General features: G+C 42.9%; 1 protein-coding gene across 1 annotated transcript in view; it reads left to right on the plus strand.

The window, feature by feature from the left end:
• The first annotated feature begins 6,207 nt into the window (after positions 1 to 6,207).
• LOC126284339 (trypsin delta-like) overlaps positions 6,208 to 25,903 on the plus strand; it is a 46,487-nt gene continuing 26,791 nt past the window's right edge. The window contains exon 1 of the mRNA XM_049983191.1: positions 6,208 to 6,898. Coding sequence (XP_049839148.1) covers positions 6,827 to 6,898 — 72 coding nt within the window. The 5' untranslated portion in view covers positions 6,208 to 6,826. The remainder of the gene's footprint in view (positions 6,899 to 25,903) is intronic.

The raw sequence follows: 25,903 nt of genomic DNA on the forward strand, positions 1-25,903 counted from the left end.
TTATGGCCATCTGAATGAGAATAGGTCCCTCCTTAGACTAACTGAATTGATGTGTTCATTATTAAGCAAGGTGATAATTAGTGGAAGGGGCAGAAATAATAATGTGGAGAGGAGACAGTGAGTGTAGATTGGATGAAGTGCGGGACATAGAGCTGGGGATGGAGGTGGGGATGGGACATGGGACAGCACAGATTGAAGCCAGAAGCATTGTGGGATTGAAGGATGTGTTTAATAACAATTTCCAATTCACATTTATATGATTGAGAGAAGGCATGGGTGAGGGAAAACAGCCACTGAAATCAAGCATGTTGTGTTCAACAATGTGTGTGGCCACTAAGTGGTCAACTCTGCCTTGAATAGAGTTTGATGGCAAGCGTTCATTCAGGTGGACTGTTAGTTAGTGGTAATTTAATAACAGTCCAGCTAGCTTCCACTACTAAGCATCTTCACCTCTGTGTGTTGGACGTTGTCCACCATTGTCTTTGGTCATTTACACATTCACATTCTGTGCATTATGAAGGTCTCCTTGTATATCACAAAATGCAACCATGATTTCATCAAAACACTTTCTTTGTCTCCTAAAGTGATGCTTGGGCAATTAGTTTGTCTTTGGCTATACTGTATGTTCTACATCTCATATTTTGTAGGATTACAATTAGATTTTGGTGTTATTTAGTAATTTATTATGGAAAAACATTTACTAAACGTGTTAGAGAGCCTTGTCACCATATTTCTGATTGGTATATGTCACAGCATTCCATGAAATTAGGTTTTTGTGCATAGGCATAAAATCAATGATTAGCTATCTACTTAGCATGATATTTTAGCAGAGTTCATGTTTTTGTAGTGATTTAGACATGAAAATAGCATGGGGGCATTTTCATTTGTGACTCCACAGTCATATTTTAGGCATCAGTTTTGATAGGTGTGTGTGTGTGTGTGTGTGTGTGTGTGTGTGTGTGTGTGTGTGTGTGTGCGTGTGTGTGTGTAATTTTTGTCTTGCTGATGTATTTTTGCAGACATTTTAGGCAATCAATTAACACTGCAATAGTTGCCAAGCATAATTTGCTTTGTAGAACAACATAGATGAAATATTCGAGTGCCCATTGTGGCTTCCACCAAGCACAGGGTTAAAGGTGGAATGGTGGAATGTCAACTTAGTTGCAACAACTTAGCCATGGAAATAACAAACAGAGTTAATTTGAGAATACACAGTCATGTTTTCGGCGTACATTTTGACAGACATTTTTGTGTGTGTTTGAGAGAGAGAGAGAGAGAGAGAGAGAGAGAGAGAGAGATTCATTTCGACACTGTGACAGTTGACATAAACATTGCATTTTTGCATTTCTTACATATTTTTGTAAACATAGATGTTGAATTAACATTGAGACACTTGCCTAGCACAATTATGTGTTTTGTAGAACAGTTTGGATGTGAGAATATTTAATTTGAGGATCCGTTGTACCTTACACCAACAATGGTTCAGAGATCATACTACAGACATTCACAATGGCTACCATGTGTTGACGATAATAAGGAACACGCACATGAAGCATCAGTTGATTTATTGCACATTTTGAAATCTTGTGATGTATGTATTTTTAATTCGTTGATTAAATTGCAAAAGTGAATTTTGTCTTATGCCTGTTTATGTTTTCTACTTGTTCCCATATTCCATAATGAATGCTACATAGTTTCCAGTAAAATTTGAAGATCATAGAGGGAATTTACTGATGAGATAAGACACCATTTGAAATAAACATTTTTAGTGAAATTTGTGTGTGTGTTTGCTCATTTTTGTCATGAAAATACTGTAAATTAAACAAGTTTTGTCAATATCTTTGCATTTTTGAATATGATGCAAAAAATTCTTATTATTTTGGATGTTTTTAACATGACCCCAATTTACGCAACTTAGCTAAAACTTACCGATTTTCATAAGTAATGCAAGTGGTTTGAACACTTTTGAATATGGCTGAGATAGCGATAGTGGAGCTATTCTGTGTGTGACTGAAGAAATTTTTGAGAATATGAATTTTTTTGCAGAATCATGTACTGGAGAAACTGGAAGAGAAGAGAATTGAATCATTTTAGGTGTGGTGCTACAGAAGGATGTTGAAGGTTAGATTTACTAATGAAATAGGAATGTTCCCTGCACAATTGGCAAAGAAATTAACATGTGGGAACACTGACGATAAGAAACACCAGAATGATAGGACATTCATCAAGACATCAGGGAATAGCTTCCATTGTAGTAAAGAGAGCTGCAGAGGGAATGGATATAGGAGAAGAAAGGGCACTGGAATACATCCAGAAAACAACTAAAAACACAGAGCGAAAGTCCTACCGTAAATGGGATAAAGTGGATCACCTGGGGTAAAGTGGATCAAAGACACATTACTGTTCTAAATCACTGGCATCTAGGTGACAGGAGAGAGCAACACTAACTCTGAGACATACATAGAAGGCTGTGCCTGTATGTTTGCTACCTGTGTCATAAGCAAGGTGAGAAACGAAGACTGTGACAACCATCAGCAATTATTATCTTAGTGTACGAAAACAAACTGTTGCAGTGCGCACAGGTTAGTAGCTATGTCTGTTTTTCATCTGAATTCTATCAGAGTAATATTACATCTACAATGTACGTCAAACTCACTTTCTTAGCATAGGTTATCTTTTAGTTATTGGGCCAAACATTACTTTCTTGTAATTCCAAGGGTAAAGTGGATCATGCCCTGAAAATACATAAAGCAGCTTGGTGCAAAAGGAAAAAGGAATTATAATGAAGCTTATTTGTGTGAAGCAGTAAAAAAGGAAAGAACAATGAAATGACTTCGCAAAATGCTTCTGAAATGTATGCTGTGTCTTACTCTACACTTCAAAGATGGATGAAAGAAGGTGATAAATTAATGAAATATGAAAGGCCGACTGTGTTAAGTGAGAACAAGGAGAAATGTCTTGTGGAATGTCTTCTATGGGTACTTTGGGGGTTTCCAGATGGAAGTACAGACATGAGAATTGTAGTACAGTGGTATCTAAACTGGAAGGGAGTAACAGAGTCACGATTTACAGACAATATGCCAGGTGTGGACTGGGTTCAGTCATTTATGTCATGGATCTGTGAACTGACTGTGAAATGTTCAAAGAATATAAAGAGAGCAAGATCTGGGATATCGTAGGAAGTTATTGTATCTTATTTTAGAAACCTAGAGAACTCTTTGCGGGAATCTCATGTCTCACATTATAAATTATGATGAGACAAATTTTACAGATGACCCAGGAGCAGTCAAAGTAGTTGTGAAGAAGGGTGTAAAACATCCTGAGAGAATTGTAGACTGGAGCAAAAGTAACCCCAGCGGCGTGGTTGCTGCAGCAGCAGATGGACATGTTCTTCCCCCTTATGTGGTATATAAGGCAAAATACATTTACTCTGGATGAAATGAAGGTGGAATTAGTGGTGCTGCATACAACCGAAACTCCAGTGGACCGTTTGATGCAGACATTTTCTGTGAGTCGTTCTCCACAATAATTCTACCATATTGCAAGAGGCTTGGTGGTCCAAAAGTGCTTATTGGTGACAATCTCTCAAGTCATTTAACATTACAAGTTATCCAAGATTGTGAAGCAAACAACATTCGTTTTGTCTTACTTCCACCTAACTCAACTCACATATGCCACCTTCTGGGTGTGGAATATTTTTGTTCTTTGAAGAGAGAATGGTGAAAAGTCCTTGGTATGTGGAAGATGAAAAACAGAGGACCACTTCCTAAAACAGAATTTCCTAGCGTGCTGAAACCCTCATTTGAAGCCATAAATTCTACTTCAGCAGAGAACGTGAAATTGGGTTTTAAAGCTTGTGGCATAGACCCTCTAGATCCACAAAAAGTTCTGAGCAAACTGCCTCAAACATGTAGAACATCCATTGCAGATGTGGAAAAGTCTTGGACAGACTCACTTATTCAGCACTTGAAGAAAACTTGTGAAAGTCAAATAGCAGCAAGCTCCTATAAAGTTGGGAAACGACTCAACATTATGCCAGGAAAAAGTGTCCAATGCAAAGATTTGATTGTTACAGATGAGGCAGAGAGAGCAGTTAATGATGCTGATATGGCGGATGTCATGGAAGCCAAAGGGAGCGGATTTTCTGAAATTCATTATGACACAGGTGATTATGTCCTTGTTCTCTTCAATACTGAAAAAAAGAGATAGACATTATGTAGAAAAATATGGAAGCAGATAAATACACTGCTATGGTCAGTTTTTTTAAGGAACAAAGGTGGCAAGAAAGAGACACATTTTGTGTATCCTTATGTTGCTGACATTCAAACAGTTTCCTTATCAAACATTATTTGTAAGAGGTGAGAGATCTAAAGAGGGCTTGGTATGCAATCTCAGACATTAGTGTGAACAGTGTGGAGTAGATAGAACTGCCATATGTAACATGATGTAACATGATGATGGTTTTGTGTTCTTAAAAGCAGTACTCATTTAACTGTATTTTCAACCATAATTATGACATTAAATGACTTTTTTTAAAAACAAATACCACCACACACCATTATTTCATCTAAAAAGACATACAGTGGTCCACTTTCCACCTTGAATAGGGAAAAGTGGTTTAACTATGAAAATATATAGGCGATTCACTTTACTCCAAGTAGCGGGGTAAAGCAGATCAGATTTTCATAATTTTTCTCTTGGTAACCATGTTCTGTAAAAATATGTTAGTGGAATTTGAAAGATGATAAATGTAAAATACCTGCCAATTTTTATCAGATTCTCATTAACCCTTTAAGTCCTCTTTTCTTAAAAAAAAAAGATAAATTTTTGATCCGCTTTACCCCATTTTACAGTACTCTAAGTTGAAGAGAATGCTACAAGAGAGGAATTCTTTGTGGGCCACATTGAACCTTTCAGAAGGCTGATAAGCTGGAAAAAAATGTACTCCTATTAAGTCCCCATAGTATTTTTGCATTATGTTATCATATAAGATGCATGCAAACAGTCCAGTGCCCATCACAATTAAAATTTGTAGCCCAGTGTGTAAATACAACATGCTTCTTTGGACAGGAGAACAACAACATTCACAAGCTTAATTACCATCGGCCTACTCATGTCTGTCTTAGTAAGTTCACTTTGGTGTCAAACAAAACATCAGTCTCATCTGTACCGTGGTAAGAAAGTAAGGATGAGATGTAATGCCAGTATCAAGGTTATTAGAGATGGAGAGCAGCCTCTGTGCGTAGAGCCAATGCATAGCGAGGCTAGTACACTGATATTAAGAAGACGCTAGTGGCGGGAGACGTAGTTTTATACTAGTAGCTATTTAGAAAGGTAAAAAAACGTTACACACTGAATGAAATGGAAAGTATTATACTATGAATCCTATATCCAATATTTCCATCCCTGTGAAATATGTTTAGCAAAATTTCATTCTTATGAGTGCTTAATTTTAGTACAGAAAAAAGGCATTCGTACAGATGAAGAGTGGTGTGACTATTTAGTGGTATCTGCGTCGAACATCACTACAACTTTTCAAGGGGAGATTGCTACGCAGAAAGCCTGGATATGATGCACATTCAATTTGTCACACCATTGTTGTGTCAGACATGTGAGCACCATACCGTCAGATTGCACAGATAATTGGCCGTAGCGCAGTGACTGCAGACCAAGATATAATGAGATGGACTCACGACAACACCGTGACATGAAGAGTGGACTTGGGTCTTTCTGGAAGGATTTCATCACGAGAAGATCATAGGATTGTTTGGCTCTGGTGAATACTCGGTGTCCCAGTTCCGTTAGGAATGTGGCTATGAAAAATAAAAGTCATGGATTATGTTCACAAAATCTGCATCTACATACATACTCCGCAAGCCACCTGATGGTGTGTGGTGGAGGGTACTCTGAGTACCTCTATCGGTTCAATGTACTTATTCAAAATAGTCTTCCCCTAAACCGACACACAGCTGAAATCGTTTTAATAGGGTTTATAAACAGTCACTGTAGTCCTTTTTTGGAATTGCATTTGGTACTGCAGCATAGTTTTGTTGGATGTCCGTAACTGCGTCGTAATTGTGTACTTTCAGTGGTGTCACCGCCAGACACCACACTTGCTAGGTGCTAGCCTTTAAATCGGCCGCGGTCCGGTAGTATACGTCGGACCCGCGTGTCGCCACTATCAGTGATTGCAGACAGAGCGCCGCCACACGGCAGGTTTAGAGAGACTTCCTAGCACTCGCCCCAGTTGTACAATCGACTTTGCTAGCGATGGTTCACTGACAAAATACGCTCTCATTTGCCGAGATGATAGTTTAGCATAGCCTTCAGCCATGTCATTTGCTAAGACCTAGCAAGGTGCCATCATCAGTTACTATTGATATTGTGAATCATGTACCGTCAAGACCGACGTCCATCATTAATGGATTTAAGTCAAGTATTCCACCAGCTAAGTCCGTTTTTCTAAATTCTAATTTCCTTGGTTTGTTCCAGACCTCACGCCAGCCTGCGTGAGCTAAAACGCGTGCATTTCGGCCTCCTCTAGTAACACGGTGTTGGCTCTCCTGCCAACCAAAACATTGGCAATGAGGCAAAACCGCGCGTTCTTCTCTAAACTGCCCCTGAATTACTTGTGTAATGGCTTCGCCACAATCTCCAGATGTACTGTCCAAATTTTATCACTTACAGAATCAGCAGACGCAGGCATTACTGGATGCCCTTGGACAGCTCGTCCAGGTTCAACGTGCAATGCAAAACGATGCGGCAGCCGCCGCTCCACCACTAACGCAGCCACAACACGCTGTTGCACCAACTTTTCGACCTTTTGATGCTGCACTGGAAAGCTGGACGGAGTGGTCACGCCAATTTGGATTCCATCTCGCCGCCTACAGAATTCAAGGTAACGAGCGGCAGCCTTTTTTGTTGTCCTCAGTAGGGGTGAACACATACCGTGTGATAGTCAAATTATTTCCCCGACGTGACGTAGCAACTCTGTCCTACGAAGAAATTTTGTCTGCATTAGATGCATATTTCAAAGAATCAGTTAATGTAGTTGCGAAACAATATACCTTCTTTCGTACAAAACGTATGGCAGGTCAGACTAATCGGGAGTGGGTTGCAATCTTGCAAGGCCTTACTAGGGATTGTGCTTTTGAGTGTCAATGTGGACTCCCTTATTCATATACTATGATACGTGATGCAATTGCACAGAATGTTTCTGATGTTCGTATAAGGGAACAGATTTTGAAACTAGTCAATCCCTCCCTTCAACAAGTGATGGACGTATTGGATGGCAGGACACTGCTCAGGAATCATTTGAAACTTCGCCAGCAGTGTGTCAGGTTAACCGGCCCGCCGGGCGAGCTGCATGGAACAGTAAACAGCCCTCGCGCCCGGCCGCGCCGCTGCCGCCAGGCTCTCAGCCACGTGTGCCGCGCCGGCAGGCAAATGCAGTGCTAAAATCATGCCCGCGGTGCGCTACTAGACCCATGGAAATTCATGTAGTTTATTCCACTCCGCTCTGTGTCACTCTCTCTAACAATGATTGTGTTCATCCCACAAATAGTGTGTCGACATCGCCTGAACTCCCGTCAAGTCGCAAGTGATTTTGTACCAGAGTCAGTTCACGTTGCACGAGACAGTCGCTCTTGTCGTCAGCAGGACAATAAACTTTTTGTAGACTTGGACATTAACGGCAAAGTGATACCATTCCAGCTCGATACCGGAGCTGCAGTTTCACTGATCAATCAGGACACGTACAAACAGCTGGACACACCTCCGTTGCGTGCCGCAAATGTTAACTAGTTATTCAGGTCAAGATATCCCTGTGTTAGGACAGTGCAGCCTCATTGCAACATACAAAGGACAAACAAAACTTGTCATTTTACTTCCTTCGTTCTTCTTCTGCAGTGAACTTGTTTGGTTTCGATTTATTTCAGTTGTTTAACTTGTCTATAGTAAATCAGGTCCTATCGGTGAACCAAACTGTGCCTTCCGACAGTGTTTCTCGTCTATGTGAAGAATTTGCAGATCTTTTTGCACCGGGCCTTGGTTGCGCTAAGAACTATAAAGCACATTTGGAACTGAAAGTAAAAGCGCAACCGAAATTTTTCAGAGCGCGCAATGTTCGCGACGCATTGCGTGATGAGGTCGCAAAAACATTACACGATTTGGAACCACAAGGTGTAATTGAACGTGTGCAGGCTTCTCTCTGGGCATCAGCCTTAGTAATTTTGCCCAAACCTTTGGGAAAATTGAGACTTTGTGTGGACTTCAAGGCAACAGTGAATCCACAACTAGTGATTGCAACTTTTCTTTTACCCCGCCCGGAAGATCTTTTTGACAAACTGTGCCCGGGTAAATATTTTTCCAAGTTGGACCTCGCAGATGCGTACTTGCAAATACTGGTGGACGAAGAATCCCAGCGCGTTTTGGTGGTTAACACGTATCTTTGGTTGTATCAATTCAAACGACTGCCATTCGGGTGTGCATCCGCCCCTGCATTGTTTCAGGAATATCTACAAACTGTTTGTGCGTCAGTCCCTACTGCAGCAAATTATCTGGACGATATTGTGATCTCCGGAAAGATGGAAGAACAACATTTGGCCAATCTCAGAACATTATTTCAGGTCTTGCGACAAAATAGTCTTCGCTTGTGGAAGGACAAATGTGTGTTTTTTGCTCGTGATTTGCCATACCTGGGACATGTACTCAATGCCCAAGGCATACACCCCAGTCCCACGCACCTTCGTGCCATACAAGACTTGCCTTCGCCGCAGAATATGAAGCAGCTACAGAGTGTGCTGGAAAAATCTAATATTATCACCGATATGTTCCACACGCCTATTCAGTTTCAGCTCCGCTTCATCGCTTACGCCGTAAAGGTGTTCCGTTCGTCTGGACGACGGAATGCGAACGCGCCTTTCGCCAGTTGAAATCGGTGTTGCTTTCCAATACTTGCCTTACGCCATTCGATCCCCAGAAGCCCCTTTTGTTGATGGTGGATGCATCGGATTTCGGGATCGGTGCTCTGCTTGCGCACAAAGATGGATCACACGATCGCCCTATTGCCTTTGCGTCCAAATTGCTCCCGTCTGCGCAAAGAAATTATTCACAGATCGAGAAAGAAGCATTGGCTCTCGTATTTGGTGTTACAAAGTTTCATGGTTTCTTGTATGGTCATCACTTTACCATCATCACAGACCACAAACCTTTGACATCGCTTTTTCATCCGAACATGACATCGCTTTTTCATCCGAACATGCCTGTACCTCCAAGTACAGCGCAGAAGTTCATTCGCTGGTCTATTTTCCTCTCGCACTACCGCTACGATATCTTGTATCGGTCCACTGCTAAGCACAGAAACGCCGATGCGTTGTCCCGTTTGCCTGTTGCTGAGGATAGAGCATTCGATTCCTCCGAACTTGCTTGCATGTTCATTGATTCGGAAACCGATGACATGGTCGAATCGTTTCAGATTGATTTTCGTCGTGTAGCTACATCCACAGCTGCCGACTCTGTCCTTGTTACCGTTCTCCGTTTTGTTGCTACGCAGTGGCCCTTGTCAAAGTCACGGATCGGGGACCCGTTGGTTCGCCAATTTTTTGCTCACCAGGAGAGACTTTTTGTACGACGTGGTGTTTTGCTGTTGCGTTCTGATAATGACCAGTCCAGGGTCGTGGGACCACGTTCGTTACAGTCCTCTGTCTTACAGCTTCTCCACCAAGGACATTGGGGTATAGTGAGAACGATACAACTTGCTCTTCAGCACTGTACTCGGTTCGGAATCGATGCCACGATTACGAATATGTGTTCCTCTTGCATGGTGTGTGCCGAACAACAATCAGCGCCACCGCGACTTCCACGGCGTCATCTGCCACCATCCAAGCGTTATCTGCTATCTTTTGCATTGAAGGTCTTCCACAGGCAAGTTTCCGAAAATGGCCCACAATTCATGTCCGCAGAATTTCAGTCATTCTGCAAGGCCAATGGTATTCAACATCTGACGTCCGCGCCGTTTTCGCCACAGTCAAACGGTGCCGCTGAACAGGGAGCGAAAGGCTATTTACAATTTGTACAGAAACCAGATGGCAGTTATAAGAATCGTGTGACATGAAAGGGAAGCAGTGGTTGGGAAGGGAGTGAGTCAGGGTTGTAGCCTCTCCCCGATGTTATTCAATCCGTATATTGAGCAAGCAGTAAAGGAAACAAAAGAAAAATTCGGAGTAGGTATTAAAATGCATGGAGAAGAAATAAAAACTTTGAGGTTCGCCGATGACATTGTAATTCTGTCAGAGACAGCAGACGACTTGGAAGACCAGTTGAACGGAATGGATAGTGTCTTGAAAGGAGGATATAAGATGAACATCAACAAAAGCAAAACGAGGATAATGGAATGTAGTCAAATTAAGTCGGGTGATGCTGAGGGGATTAGATTAGGAAATGAGACACTTAAACTAGTAAAGGAGTTTTGCTATTTGGGGAGTAAAATAACTGATGATGGTCGATGTAGAGAGGATATAAAATATAGACTGGCAATGGCAAGGAAAGCGTTTCTAAAGAAGAGAAATTTGTTAACATCGAGTTTAGATTTAAGTGTCAGGAAGTCATTTCAGAAAGTATTTGTTTGGAGTGTAGCCATGTATGGAAGTGAAACATGGACAATAAACAGTTTGGACAAGAAGAGAATAGAAGCTTTCGAAATGTGCTGCCATAAAAGAATGTTGAAGATTAGGTGGGTAGACCACGTAACTAATGAGGTATTGAATAGGATTGGGGGGAAGAGAAGTTTGTGGCATAACTTGACTAGAAGAAGGGATCGGCTGGTAGGACATGTCCTGAAGCATTAAGGGATCAAAAATTTAGCATTGGAGGGCAGAGTGGAGGGTAAAAATCGTAGAGGGAGACCAAGATATGAATACACTAAACAGATTCAGAGGGATGTAGGTTGCAGTAGGTATTGGGAGATGGAGCTTGCACAGGATAGATTAGCATGGAGAGCTGCATCAAACCAGTCTCAGGACTGAAGACAACAACAACAACACTAGAGGGCATATTATTTCAATAAATAAGGAACGGGAGTGGCCCCAACACTGATCCCTGGTGCAGACTCCCCCCCCCCCCCCCTGTGCCCCACTTAACTGTAACCCACTCAGACCCCACATCCCAGCCATTCTCAACACTGAATAATGACCTTTTGATATCTGAAGAGGTGAACTAATTGTGAGCTACTCTCCATATTCCATAATGGTCCAACTTCAACTTTTGGAGCAATATTTGTGAGCAACACAATCAAATTCCTCAGTTAAGGAAAAAATATGCCTACCGTTCGAAACCTAGTGTTTAATCCATCCAGTACCTCACAGAGAAAAGAGAAAATAAAATTTTAAGTTGTTAAATCACTTCTAAAAACGAACTGTAATTTTGATACCATAATATGTGAAATTAAATGATCAATTATCCTTTCATATACAGCCTTTTCAATAACTTTAGCAAACCCTGAAGGCACAGAAATAGGTTTAAAATTGTCTGCATTAGCCCTTTCTCGCTCTTGTTACTAAGTGGCATTACTACTGAGTAATCGGTTAGGAAACTGGCCATTCTTAAAGGAAAAATTACGAATGTGGCAAAGTACAGAACTAATGTGTGCAGCACAGTAATTTAATATTCTACTAGACATTCCATGAAATTCATAGAGCCCTTAGTCTTCAGTGGTTTGATTATTGACTCAATCTCCACCTTATCAGTATCACACAGGAGTATTTCAGACATAAATCTCGGAAAGGCATTTTACGAGAGTGTTATATGAGACCCTGTAGAAACTAAGTTTTTATTTAATTCGCCAGCAATGCTCAGAAAATGATTTAGCTGACTTATCAGCAACAGAAACATTTTTACTACGATCTAGTTTTACAAGGTCGAACTGCTGACCACACTTCCTTCGCAACTTACCATATGGTTTTAATTTTCACCTGTGAATTGTTGTTGTTGTTGCGGTCTCTCCATGCTACTCTATCCTGTGCAAACTTCATCTCCCAGTATCTACTGCAACCTACATCCTTCTGAAAATGCTGGGTGTATTCATCTCTTGGTCTCCCTCTACGATTTTTACCCTCCACGCTGCCCTCCAATGCTAAATTGGTGATCCCTCGATGCCTCAGAACATGTCCTACCAACCGATCCCTTCTTCTAGTCAAGTTGTGCCACAAACGTCTCTTCTCCCCAATCCTATTCAATACCTCCTCATTAGTTATGTGATCTACCCATCTAATCTTAAGCATTCTTCTATAGCACCACAATTCGAAAGCTTCTATTCTCTTCTTGTCCAAACTATTTATCGTCCATGTTTCACTCCCATACATGGCTACACTCCATACAAATACTTTCAGAAATGACTTCCTGACACAAATCTATACTCGATGTACCTGCGAATGAGCTATTCTATTTGCAAACCACATACTCTTTGCCTTCCTAATAACATTTTTAAGGATCTTACAAAACTGTTTGTAATGGGCTACTGTAACTTGATTGGAACTGCTTCTAACATTTTTATATAAGTCCCACTTTTTTCTACATGAAATCCTTATCCCTCTAGTCAGCCACCCAGGCTGCCTTTTAATCCTAGTATCCTGTTTAGAACGTTCTGATGGGAAGCAATTTTTAAAGAACATGAGAAATCTGTTAAGGAAAGCATTATACTCATCATCCTGCCACTCATGTTTCTTAACGAGGTTTAAAAAATACTCTATTGCCGTTGGATCACTTACTGTTATTAGTGGAGGAGACTTTCAGCTACACCTGCATGGATACCATCTGTGCAGTTCACACTAAACTGAAGAGGCTCATAGAGCTACCTTGAACCCATTTCTCTAATGTTCCATTCTCTAAAGCGTGTGGGAAAAGTGAAAAGTTAAGTAATTCGTACGAGCACTGATTTTTCTTACTATATTACAATGTTCATTTCTCCCTGCATAGGTCTGCGACAGTAAAACATTGTTGCACTCGGAGGACAAAATTGCTGATTGAAATTTCGTGAAAAGATCTCGCCGTAACAGCACAGGAACACTCTTAGCAGAGAGTGGTGAGGTGTGCCGTCTCGACAGATAAAGTTCTGCAATGGATAATTCCCCAGCTAAACGACATTAAGAAATGGGCATTGTTACCCACCACTATTAAATCTCCTCCTTTGACGCCGCTACTGACATCTACAAGCCAGTTCTCATCGTTTTACGTTCCAGTCCATAGGAATCTCAGATATTTTGGAAACAGTGCAGTTATCTATAACAAATACCCGCAAAGAAGGTATACCACTCGCAGACGTAAGAATAGTAGTGGTAAAAGAATTTTCAAACTGACATGGACTGGAGACGAGTGTCATATCTCGTCTGTCACAATTTCCTTGAAATCCAACAGCAGCTGCTGCTGTCAGCGAAAGCAGGCCCATCTCAACCAGTTTCCAGGACAACATTGCGAAATGAACCGCAAGCAATGGGTATTTGGAGTCAAGTAGTTCGCAAGACCTTCGTTCACAATGGCGCATAAATCTGCATGTCTTCAATGGGCCAAACAACACGGAAATTAGACAGTAATTGAATAGGGACATGTAATGTTACCCTGTGAGTCGGAATTTCACGTCTTATCAGATGACGCTAAAAGTAGAGTGCACTGACAGTACCAAAGAGGTGTTTAAGCCCGTGCTGCATGGGAAGAACCTTTTTGGGTCAAAATGTAATTCTACAATGTTTTAGGGGTCTTTTCGTACTACAACTCAGTCCCCCTGATGTTACCATGAACATTAACCATTATGTTTATTTCAGTATTCTAGGTGATCAAGAGCTGCATTTTCTTCTCATGAATATGTTGTGGGTACTTGCACCTTCCTAGATAGAAACAGTTTTTACATGGCTGCATGCATTCATTCCATGCTTTGACACTGAGGCATCCTATCGCACCTCTGCTGGCCATTTAAATCACTCGATCTTAATCCCGCTGAAAACTCTGGGACATTCTGGAACAGCACATGAAACATAGCAATTAACGTCATCTCAGTTTGGTAGCTGTGTATGATCTAATAATCAATGAGTGTTTATAGTGTGCCAACACATATCTGAAGAGACTTGTGGACTCTTTTTCCTCACCAAACTAAGCCCATTACAAAGACTAGAGATGATGTGACAGATAATATGGCCACCAGAGTGGATTAGTGTTTCTCATGTTTAGTCTGATAGCGTATATAAGAGGAGTGAACAGCGTCAGGTGTCGAGTGATCACTGTGAAAGACACGGAGATGCCACATACCTGTGTGAGTCAGCATTATCAGAAACAGACGAAGTTTGAGGGAGCTCACGGTGGATCTCCATTTGGCTTGCTGGGTCGAATCGTGCAACACCCAGAATTGTATGGTTTTCGGATGTGACAGTGCCCTGATGTTGGACTGCGTGGGAGCAAAAGGGCAGGCATGCCCGTCGTCAAGTTTCCGGTCAAACACACCACTAGAAGCAAGGATCCGCGTATTGTATACCAAGCACATCACATCAGATCTGTGCTCTCATACGAGTCCCACACCACTGACCACAAACTAATAACATCTGGATTAGGAAATTACCGTTCAATGCCTAGGATGCTGTTAACAACACAAGCGGCTGCGTTTTCAGTGGTGGCATGACCGGGAAGCATGGCTCGCTGATGAGTGTGCAGCTGTGAATGGCAGTTCTGCGCTGATACAGATGACCACTGCCGGCGAGTAACGCGTCGACCTGGGGAAAGGTCCCATTCTTTCAATGTGATGGAGTGGCACAGCGGTGTTACTTATGATGTCTTGTGTGGAGTCCTTAGGTCACGGCTGGTAGTGACTGAGGGAACTCGACGGAACATCAAGGGCATGCTGCCTCCTCATGCGTCACGTCCGCATGACAGTATCGTGGTGCCATTTTACAGCAGGACAGTCCGCATCCAGACACGGTACATACCTATCAACTGCTTGCATGGTGCTGAGATAATCCTGTGGCCAGATCCCCTGAACTGTCCCAGCTACAAAAATGGTTCAGATGGTTCTGAGCACTATGGAACTTAACTTCTGTGGTCATCAGTCCCCTAGAACTTAGAACTACTTAAACCTAATTAACGGACATCACACACATCCATGCCCGAGGCAGGATTGGAACTTGCGACCGTAGCGGTCGCGCGGTTCCAGACTGTAGCGCCTAGAACCGCTCAGCCACTCCGGCCGGCTGTCCCAGCTACTATATGTAAGGGACCTGTAACTCCCTCTCGCGTGAAAGGTAAATTGTTATAAGTTGACTGAGATGTAATGGTTCATGAGAGGAGTCATTGTTTCACCATGAAGCCAGTTTTTGTATGGAGACCTGTGTTGAAAATTTTCTTTCAGGGACACAAAGTAACTTCGAAGAACTGCTTTTGTTATTATTATTATTATTAATCATTTAATTACTGCTGATTTTATTATTATTGCTGATTCAAGGAATTAATTCTCTAGTATTCACTCTAAGAAAACGGTTTAGATCTTTGGAATAAATAAATAACCAAAATGATCTCACTACACGACGTTTATGTTGAGTGCATTGTGCATGACACACTAGAGATCTGCTGCTGCACGCTGACTGTAAGCCGTACCCGATGTCTCTGCCCATAGTCGAGCTGCGTGCTGAATCTGTAGGAATCTTACATTAACTACGGTGCAATTCTCCTTTCTATGGAAGTCTGTCCGTCGAAGTGGATTTGTTTAAAAGTCTTTAAATTAATGAACGTATGAGTTTGCAGGTTCCAGCTTCCACAGTGTAAAGAAATGTCTCGTAGTCTTAGGCATGTACTAATATTTGAAAACGTGAAACCATAAGATGGAGAATAATTTACGCAATGCGCAACTTGTTTGTGCTGCCAAGAAATTAGTGTATTGGTTGTCTATTCTCGCACAAAATCAGAAATGATTTTTAACTAAAGATGGTGGTTTCGCAACAATGCCTTCTCTCTTCAGCCGTAATACACGCATCATACTCATTAAGATCAGAAGCTAGACTATATCTTTTCACAGCAGTTAACATCGAACCAAAGCTCTCTTAGTTCAACGACTAGAGAGAGCGTCAGCCATACTGTTGCTTTCTAGCAGCCAATTGCGCGCGAGTTCGCTCCAAATAGGCGCGCGAGTTCGCTCCAAATAGGCGCGCGAGTTCGCTCCAAATAGGCGCGCGAGTTCGCTCCAAATAGGCGCGCGAGTTCGCTCCAAATAGGCGCGCGAGTTCGCTCCAAATAGGCGCGCGAGTTCGCTCCAAATAGGCGCGCGAGTTCGCTCCAAATAAGATTTTGTACTACCACGTATGTTATTATCGCATAACACAAACTGCTTCTGATCAGTTTGGAAGTCAATCAAGGATCATTACGACAGTTGTGGACGAGCTTGTCTTAGGATAAGTTACAACGTCCTCAAGACATGTTTATCAACTGAAACAGTGCATGTATCCCAGGCGGAGGGGGTGCCACGTCATACTGACAATTAGCTCATACTGCGAAGTTCTTTCTAAGTTGACATAACCTGTCAACTCGTCAAGTTTCATTTCATCTCCTCCTCTGTGTCCTTCGCAGTTTTTGTCAAGCAAGGTACATGTCATGAAAGTACAATGACGGGAAAGAAGAGAGAGAAGGTTCCACACAGGCCCTGACTGTCGATTTTGCCAAACACCATTCGTGCAGGCCGGCCTGGGTGGCCGAGCGGTTCTAGGAGCTACAGTCTGGAACCGCGTGACTGCTATGGTCGCAGGTTCGAATCCTGCCTCGGGCATGAATGTGTGCGATGTCCTTAGGTTAGCTATGTTTAAGTAGTTGTAAGTTCTAGGGGACTGATAACCTGAGATGTTAAGTCCCATAGTGCTCAGTCATTTGGATCATTTTTTGAACTGCTTACACTACGTTTGTCTTTCTTCTTCAGGAGTATTACTGTGTGGCGTGGGATCTGTATCAGACAGGGTTGACGGAGGACGTCGAAAAATTTCAAAGAAGGGCATCTCGTTTTGTGTTATCGCGAAATGAGGGAGAGGGTGTCACTTATACGCTATTTGGTGCGGCAATCGTTAAAACAAACACGTTTTTCGTTGTGGCGGTATCTTCTCATGAAATTTCAATTACCGACTTTCGTTGGCGGCCAATATATAGGGACAAATGCTCATCAAAATATAATAACACAAATCACAGCTCGCACGGGAAGATGTGAGAGTTCGCTTTTCCCGTGCGTCGTTCGAGATTGGTACAGTTGAGGAATAGCATGAAGGTCGGTCGATGAACTGTGAACGGCAGAGTAATCATGTAGATGTAGCTATGCATGACAGTTTGCGAGGGAAATTGCGCCACAACTGAAAACGTGCTTCAATCGAACATTGATTCAACGTGAAATTCTGGTGGCATACGGACAAAATGCAGTGTCGCGTTCAGCCTCGGTGAAATGGTGCCGGCAGTTTGGCAAAGGTCGCACTAACGTGGGTGCATGCTGATGGGGGAGGAAGGCCATCAACATTGACCTCGGACGTCAATGTCTTGGCAGTCTTTTCGGCAAGCTGAAGGAACACCTGAGGGGGGGGGGGGGGGTTGCAAAGAAATTTCTCAACGATGACTTTTACACTGCGATTCTTGACAGGCTTCCTAAGCAAGAAACGGATTTCTATCGTCGAAGGAGAATTGAACATTTGGTAGAACGTAACGGCCGGTTCTCTCTCGCTCTCTCTCGCTCTCTCTCGCTCTCTCTCGCTCTTTTGTTTCAGTGATTTGGTGATGCTTGTGTCTAAAATAGTGTCTTGTATCTGTCACTCCTTGAAGTGCATTGCAGCGTTAAATGAAAGTTACTTGGTTTGACATGGTAATGTGTAACTTACTTTTTAAATTCTCTCGTCGCCGTATCCGTGTATTATGGATGACAGTGATGAGTACCTGTGTATTGTTATACTGTGTTTTTATTTACACTCTGCTCAGTCGTATTAATGTGGACACCTGTCAAAAGGCTGAATATGATCCCCCAGGGTAGATCATACGTGTGTTCACCCATTGTGCCTTCCAGAATGACGAGATCACACACGGAATGCCACGCAAACATTCCATAGACCATAACGCACGCTGCACCAGACTGGTCCCTTCCGACTGTTGTTACAGGGTGTTTGCTTTCAGACGTTTCACGCCGACAATCATCTGTCCGATAAAATATGAAACGTTTATTCATTGAAAAGGCCACCTTCATCCCCGACAAGCTTTATATGCCCTCCACTGCTAATGTTGATGCCTGCCGTCTGGTTATTGCACGTAGGTGGTGGTCACATTAACGTGACTAGATCGAGTGTGTTACGATTAATATCAACAGACCGGTACACAGAGCGTAGTTTAAACTGTGAGTAAGGTTGTTAAAACAAAGTCTGATCATGACGAAATTTACCACATCATCTCAGTTCCCAGCCAAATACCAGATCCTGTTGCGGATCTAGTTTTTGTTTATCGCCGGCCGCTGTGGCCGAGCGGTTCTAGGTGCTTCAGTCCAGAACCGCGTTGCTGCTACAGTCGCAGGTTCGAATCCTGCCTAGGGCATGGATGTGTGTGATGTCCTTAGGTTAGTTAGGTTTAAATAGTTCCAAGTTCTAGGGAACTGATGACCTCAGATGTTGAATCCCATAGTTCTTAGAGCCATTTGTACCATTTTTTTTATTTATCTTAAAACTTGCTAAGAGAGACAGCTGGAATGAAAATTGCGGAAAATATACAATATTTGAAAATACCACTTTAATGTCGTTTGTTTTCGCTACCTTAAATGTAGACCGCAGCTACACCCGAGTGCATAAGCGACCTCGGTTACGGACGTATGTTGTTATAACTGAAGTATAAAGTAAATAACATTTTCGATACCTTGACCCTCAACTGGAGAATAGTGAGGTACGTTCAAGATCAAGTGAGCCGTGGCACAGGTACTATCGATTACTGTTTCTGTGGAGTTATGGTCTTTAACAAGCTATATCGGTTGTTTGTCGCGTCGGCGTCTCGCCGGAGGGCCGCGACATTCGAGTCGGTCGTGTGACGGCGTGAGCATGCGTTCTCTAGAACGCACTCGCGTACCACCAACCCCAACGACCTTGCACTATGTAGATTGGAACAGGAATTGATTTGGAAGTCTGGGGTCCCATAGAACCGACCAATATTTCGCACTCCAGTCGCTAACTCCTGTATGATATTCTCATCACCTACAGGCGTGGGGTTCGAGACGGTCAGCGAATTATCATCGGATTATAGCCCTGTCCTGGCAATGCTATCACGAAAGAGATGTCAGATGTCAGTCTCGCTAAGCCTACCTGGAAACTAACAGGACCCAATTCCAGCATTAGTTGAACCGCAATGTTGTTCCTGCTTCGGAGGGGAAGACACCGCCCCAAATAGATTACGCTGGGGATTACCCCACACGCAAAATTCGGAAACGCTACCTACTTTGTTTGAAGAACTTGGTCATGCACACTGTGGCAATGGACGAGAAACTCGGCTTACCTCTGACTGTGGAAAGGCAGGCGTATGGTTCTGGAACAGAGTATGGAGTCGTGGGAGGGCATGATGTCTTCCTTCTACAGACGAGGGAAGAAGAATGGAAGTTGGTCAAAGGGGGGGGGGGGGGGGTAAGAACTAGCTACCTCCCAATTCTTGTACAGAATCATCACGGTGGACGACCATCTGCAAGCACGTTTAACGACGCCCAACGAAGTAATGGCCGTCACGAGAAAACGGGAATAAGGTGCCTGATGTGAACAAGATTGCCAAACTACATCTGAAGCATTGCCTTTTAACTCTTTGTTGTGGTTGGCAGGAGAGCCAACCAGTGTTAGTAAAGGAGGCCGTTATGCACGCGTTTTAGCCCAAGCAGGCTGGCGTGAGGTCTGGAACATGACAAGGGCATTAGAAGTGAGAAAAACGGACGTAGCTGATGGAATACTTAACTTAAATCCATTAATGATGAACGTCGGTCTTGACGGTAAATGATTCACAATATCAATAGTAACTGATAATGGCGCCTTGCTAGGTCGTAGCAAATGCCGTAGCTGAAGGCTAAACTATCGTCTCGGCAAATAAGAGCGTATTTTTTCAGTGAACCATCGCTAGCAGAGTCGGTTGTACAACTGGGGCGAGTGCTAGGAAGTCTCTCTAAACCTGCCGTGTGGCGGCGCTCGGTCTGCAATCACTGATAGTGGCGACACGCGGGTCCGACGTATACGAACGGACCGCGGCCGATTTAAAGGCTACCACCTAGCAAATGTGGTGTCTGGCGGTGACACCACACTCTTGGTGCTATTCATGAGGATTTATAATGGCTGTCTTCTCACAGTGTTTTCTGTCCCCTTGGAAGATTGCTAAAGGTGGCCGCCATCCCCATGCCGTGGAAGTATTGACGCTTGCTACCAACTATCGACCTGTCATTTCTCTTAGCAGATTGGGCAGAGCGTTTGAGAAGGTCGTATTTACCCGCCATTTCAAGCCCCTTATCGCAGAAGCAAGGTTCGAGTGGAGCAGTATGGTTTCTGTGCTTGGGGGGAAACTGAAACACGGAACTTGAATGTGACCAAAGCAGTCTTTTTTAGATATCGCTCGAGCCGTGTTGACTCGTTCTGTGTTTTTACATCTTAACCTAACTGGCGCTCAGTCTCTGTCTAGTCACCGGGTAGCGCTCCGGTCGCCTGTTAGTTGAGTCTTTGGTTGTAGGTGCTTGGCTGACATCGGAGTCAATGGATCGCAGTCAGGGCGCCGTACGGCGGACTGTTGACGGAGCTTACGAGTGCACGATTGTCTGAGGTCGGTTGTCGCTAGAGTTGTGTTGGTCGGCAATACTTGGGCCTAATGTCGACTCAGTCGGTTTACCCGACATTAAGGAGGCATAGTTGCTGTTGCGGGTGTTGGAGGGCTGTGCGTTTGCTGATGCTGTCTGTTCTGCCCTTGTGGGACGCTACGTCTGATAGTGACCACGGAGATCGAAATTGAGTCTGATTGCGTTGGAAGTTGTTGCTTCTCTGACTGGTGTAGCGACTATAAAATTTCCTAAGGCTGTAGCCTTAGGAGCTGTTCGTAGCGTTTGGAGGCGCTGGTCCGGGGTATTTTTTGTTATCCGCCGGTTCACCGGGCGCAACCTGTCCGCGTCGCTTCCCGTTTCACCGTAGCCTCTGAGACGTTACGGCCTCCCAGTTCAGTACGGCATTCCTCATGTTTTCTATCTTGTAGCAATCGTGCGTAATTTACCCAGTACTGCCCATTATTGTAAACCATGATATTCATACCTGGCCTCCCCTACCTGCCGCTGCCATGGTTTCCCTGTATGAAGTTTGGTTCTTAACGTAATAGTTTTAATACTGATGCAATGCTCAGTTGTTAAAAGGTCTTTTATTATTTTTCCACGTCCGTATCTTTAATACGCCCAAGAGCCTTCCCTGACTGAGCTAATATGTTTTCGGAATTGTGGTTCACTTGAGCCAGTGTTACATTTTTTCTATTTATATATATTGAACCTATCTGTGTCTTGTTTACCTGTAAATCTGAATTGAGGACTTTCCAATTTAATGCATGTTCAAAAAATGCTCTATATTTATGGTGGTAAGATAGAATAGGGGAATTCAGAAGAAATGTGTTGTTGGCAGGCAGCTGAATTATGAGTTATCTGTGCATTAAAGTACTGTTGAATTCTTGTGATTTTTTTTCTCTGAGAGGTCACAGTTCGTAGTGATAGATGGTAAATCATCGAGTAGAACAGAAGTGATATCTGGCGTTCCGCAAAGTAGTGTCATAGGTCCTCTGCTGTTCCTGATTTACATAAATGACCTAAGTAATAATCTGAGCAGCCCCCTTAGATTGTTTGCAGATGGCGCTGTAATTTACAGTCTAGTAAAATCATCAGACGATCAATTCCAATTACAGAATGATCTAGAGAGAATTTCTGTATCGTGCGAAAAGTGGCAATTGGCACTAAACTAAGAAAAGTGCGAAGTCATCTACATTGGTAATAAAAGAAATCCGATAATTTTTGGCTATACGATAAATCGCACAAATCTAAGGGCTGTCAATTCGACTAAATACCCAGGAATTACAATTACGAGCAACTTAATTTGGAAAGACCACATAGATAGTACTGTGGGGATGGCGAAACAAAGACTGCGCTTCGTTGGCAGAACACTTAGAAGATGCGACAAACTCACTAAAAAGCCTACATTGCACTTGTCCATCTTCTGCTGGAATATTGCTGAGCGGTGTGGGATCATTACCAGGTAGGATTGACGGAGGACATCGAAAAAGTGCAAAGAAGGGCGGCTCGTTTCGTGTTATCACGCAGTAGGGGTGAGAGTGTCACTGATATGATACGCGAGTTGGGATGGCAGTCACTGAAACAAAGGCGGTTATCTTTGCGGCGAAATCTATTTACGAAATTTCAATCACCAACTTTCTCTTCCGAATACGTATTTTGTTGACAACCACCTACGTAGGGAGAAATGATGATCATAATAAAACAAGAGAAATCAGAGCTCGAACGGAAAGGTTTTGGTGTTCCTTTTTCCCACGCGCCATTCGAGAATAGTGGAGAAGTAGTATGAAAATGGTTCGATGAACCTTCTGCCAGGCACTTAAGTGTAACAAGAGAAAACAAACTCATTTTAAAAGCAATTATATAGCCTACATTGAAGAGCCAAAGCTGCCACAACACGACGTGGCATGGACTCACGTAGTGTCTGAAGGAGGGAACTGACACCATGAATCCTGCATAAATCTGTAAGAGTACGGGGGGATGGAGATCTCTTAACAGCAAGGTGCAAGGCGTCCCAGATATGCTCGATAATGTTTGTGTCTGGGGAGTTTGGTTGCCGGCGGAAGTGTCCAAACTCAGAAGCGTGTTCCAGGAGCCACTCTATAGCAATTCTGGACGTGTGGGGCGTAGAATTGTCCTGCTGGAATTGTCCAAGATCGTTGGAATGCACACTGGACATCAATGGATGCAGATGATCAGACAAAATCCTTACTTACGGGTCACATGTTAGTCGTACCTAGACGTATCAGTGGTCCCATATCACACCAACTGCACGCGTCCCACACCATCACAGAGGCTCCACCATCTTAAACAGTGCCCTGCTGACAATTGTATCCTCTCGATACAATTTGAAACGAGACTTATCCAGCCAGGCAACATGTTTGCAGTCATCAACGGTCCAATACCGGTGTTGACGGGCCCAGGCCAAGTGTAAAGCTTTGTGTAGTGCAGTCATCAAGGGAACACGAGTGGGCCTTCGGCTCCGAAAGCCCATATCGGTGATGTATCGTTGAATGGTTCGCACGCTGACATTTGTTGATTTCCAGAATTGAAATCTGCAGCAATTTGCGGAAGTGTTGCACTTCTGTCACGTTGAACGATTCTCTTCAATCGTCGATATCCCTGATCTTGCAGGAATTTCTTCCGGCCTCAACGATGTCGGAGATTTTTTGTTTTACCGGATTCCTCCTATTGACGGTACACTCGTGGAATGGTGGTACTGGAAAATCCCCACTTCATCGCTACCTCGGAGATGCTGTGTTCCATCACTCGTGCGCCGACTATAATACCACGTTTAAACTCAATTAAATCTTGAGAACCTTTCATTGTAGCAGTAGTAACCGATCTAACAACTGCTCCATGCGCTAGTTGTCTTATATAGGTGTTGCCGATCGCAGCGCAGTGTTCTGTCTGCTCTTACATCTCTGTATTTGAATACTGATGCCTTCACCAGTTTCTTTGGCGCTTCAGTGTGCATTATAACACATTCACATTTGTCTGTTGCACGGAAATCTTCAAGAAATTGTCCATTGAGTTATTTTTTAGATGACACGTTTGTAGAATTCACATCATTTTTTTTGTGTGTGTGTGTGTGTGTGTGTGTGTGTGTGTGAGATTGCATCTCAAAACATTATGGTAAGCTTTATACACTGGAATCTTGAGAAAATTCGCGTACGTAAGTCTGTATTTAGGATGATCAGTTACTTTCTCGTATTCATTCCCGAAGTATGCCAGGTACTGTAAGTTGTCCGTTAATTTAAATCTAAGAATGAGATGAATTGTATGTACTATGATCTATGGCTCTGATTTTGGAAATGATTTCCATTTGGGTATCATGGCATGAAAAAGCAATATATTGCGTATGTCCATTCTAATAATCAGTCGAATCATGCCCCTTGCTGTGTGCAATATCGCGACAAATTTCTGACACTCAGAACGGTGTTGGATCGTGTCCTCCGGATTGCAATTTCCACGTGCGGATAACGGTTTTAAATGAATGGAGTAAAGCTTGCAGTTGGTCGCTAATGTCCGGTTTATCATTTTGTATCAAGTCGATCTGCCGCATTTGGTATTATTTTCATAAATTTTCCCCACACGATTTGCCAGTTGTGCTGTGGTAGTCGCAGCTCCCATTTATTAGGAATTGGTATTCCTTTGACAGCAATGGCCATGTAACGAACTTTCTCTTGTTTTAAGAGATCTGTTGGTCGTAGGTTTCATTGAGTTAATAATTTCGGTCAAAGTTCAATGAGTGTGGGATTCTGACAATATTAACTGGCGCTAGCTCTGATGTCGGGCGATATTTGTGAAACATTACAACAGTTGTCGAGTGTGGTCACTTTTCTCTTAAACACTTAGTTCTGTTGACGAATACTGCCGTTTACTCCCAGTTCATCCTTATTTAAGCTGAGGGTGGAGGTGTGAAGAGGAACCTAAATGATTTCATCCCTCCATATGAACCGGTATATCGCTTGTTCTATAGACTACTTTTTTTCTTTCTTTCCGACTGGATGATATGAGCACAGTATCACACTTTTGTGAGTATTCGTGTGTTGCACAGCTTGACTTCTTTTTGTCATAGCATAGCTTAAGACGTTGAGACCGCTAGGTAATTATCTTGGCAGCCATCATTTTGCGGCTACATCCAATATTGGCCGAATCAAATGCAGTTTTCGAAGCTTTTAATGAGAAAATTAGATCTCGTAGTGGTGTCAGGTTTAGTTCTATTTAAAGATTTTGATGCGTCTTTAAAGATTTTGATGTGTTTCTAAGGGATCCGTGAACCCACGAATATAGATATCAGTATCCGACACCCAGGTCAATAGCAGACAGGAGTCGATTGCCGAGCGCTGCAGGAGGCAGTGACAAGAGTGTTGAGTGAGAAGTGGAGCTGGAGAGACGGGCAAGAATGGTGGTAGAGTGAGTAGTAAACGGTAAATTCACCGGAGTATGACAAATGAGCGCGTCTCCCTGATCGTTGTGGGGTGGACCCTCATCGATACCGATTCGAGTCATATGAAACCAAAAGTGACAAGTGCCGAATTACGTGTTTCGCGTCAACCGCGTCGGCCAGCAAAAACCATGGATTGCAGTGAGGATTGTTGTGGATGTTGACCATCATCATTGAGTGTGACGAAGTACTTAAAATAAGCAACCAATAAAAAGATATAACCATAATTAAACGTGTAAGGCAAAGGTAGCAACTGCCTCAGAATTTGTGTGTTATTATAGAAAATACATATCAGTTTGTACATCGCAATCTTTGTAGTCTTTAATAAGAGACAAACTTTCAGTCATTAACAATTCCGTCTCAGAACAGCCGCACTCGATTGAAATACCCCCGAAACCACAGCAGGAAAACCGGTAGCCATTTATCCATTAAGCACACGGTCATATAATCATAATAATTAACTGTTTGGCGGCTTCGGTAAATCAGGCGCAAAATCTAATACAGGAATTTAAATGGGGGTGTTTGATGTTGCGGACAGGTTTTCTGTATTGAGCATTAGAATAGTTGAAACTGTAGTGGGTTATGAGAAGGGCGTTGCTTTTCAGTTGCTGCCTGTAACTGTTGTAATTTATTTTGCCGTTTAA

Source organism: Schistocerca gregaria, chromosome 8, assembly GCF_023897955.1.
Source record: "Schistocerca gregaria isolate iqSchGreg1 chromosome 8, iqSchGreg1.2, whole genome shotgun sequence".
Classification (NCBI taxonomy): domain Eukaryota; kingdom Metazoa; phylum Arthropoda; class Insecta; order Orthoptera; family Acrididae; genus Schistocerca; species Schistocerca gregaria.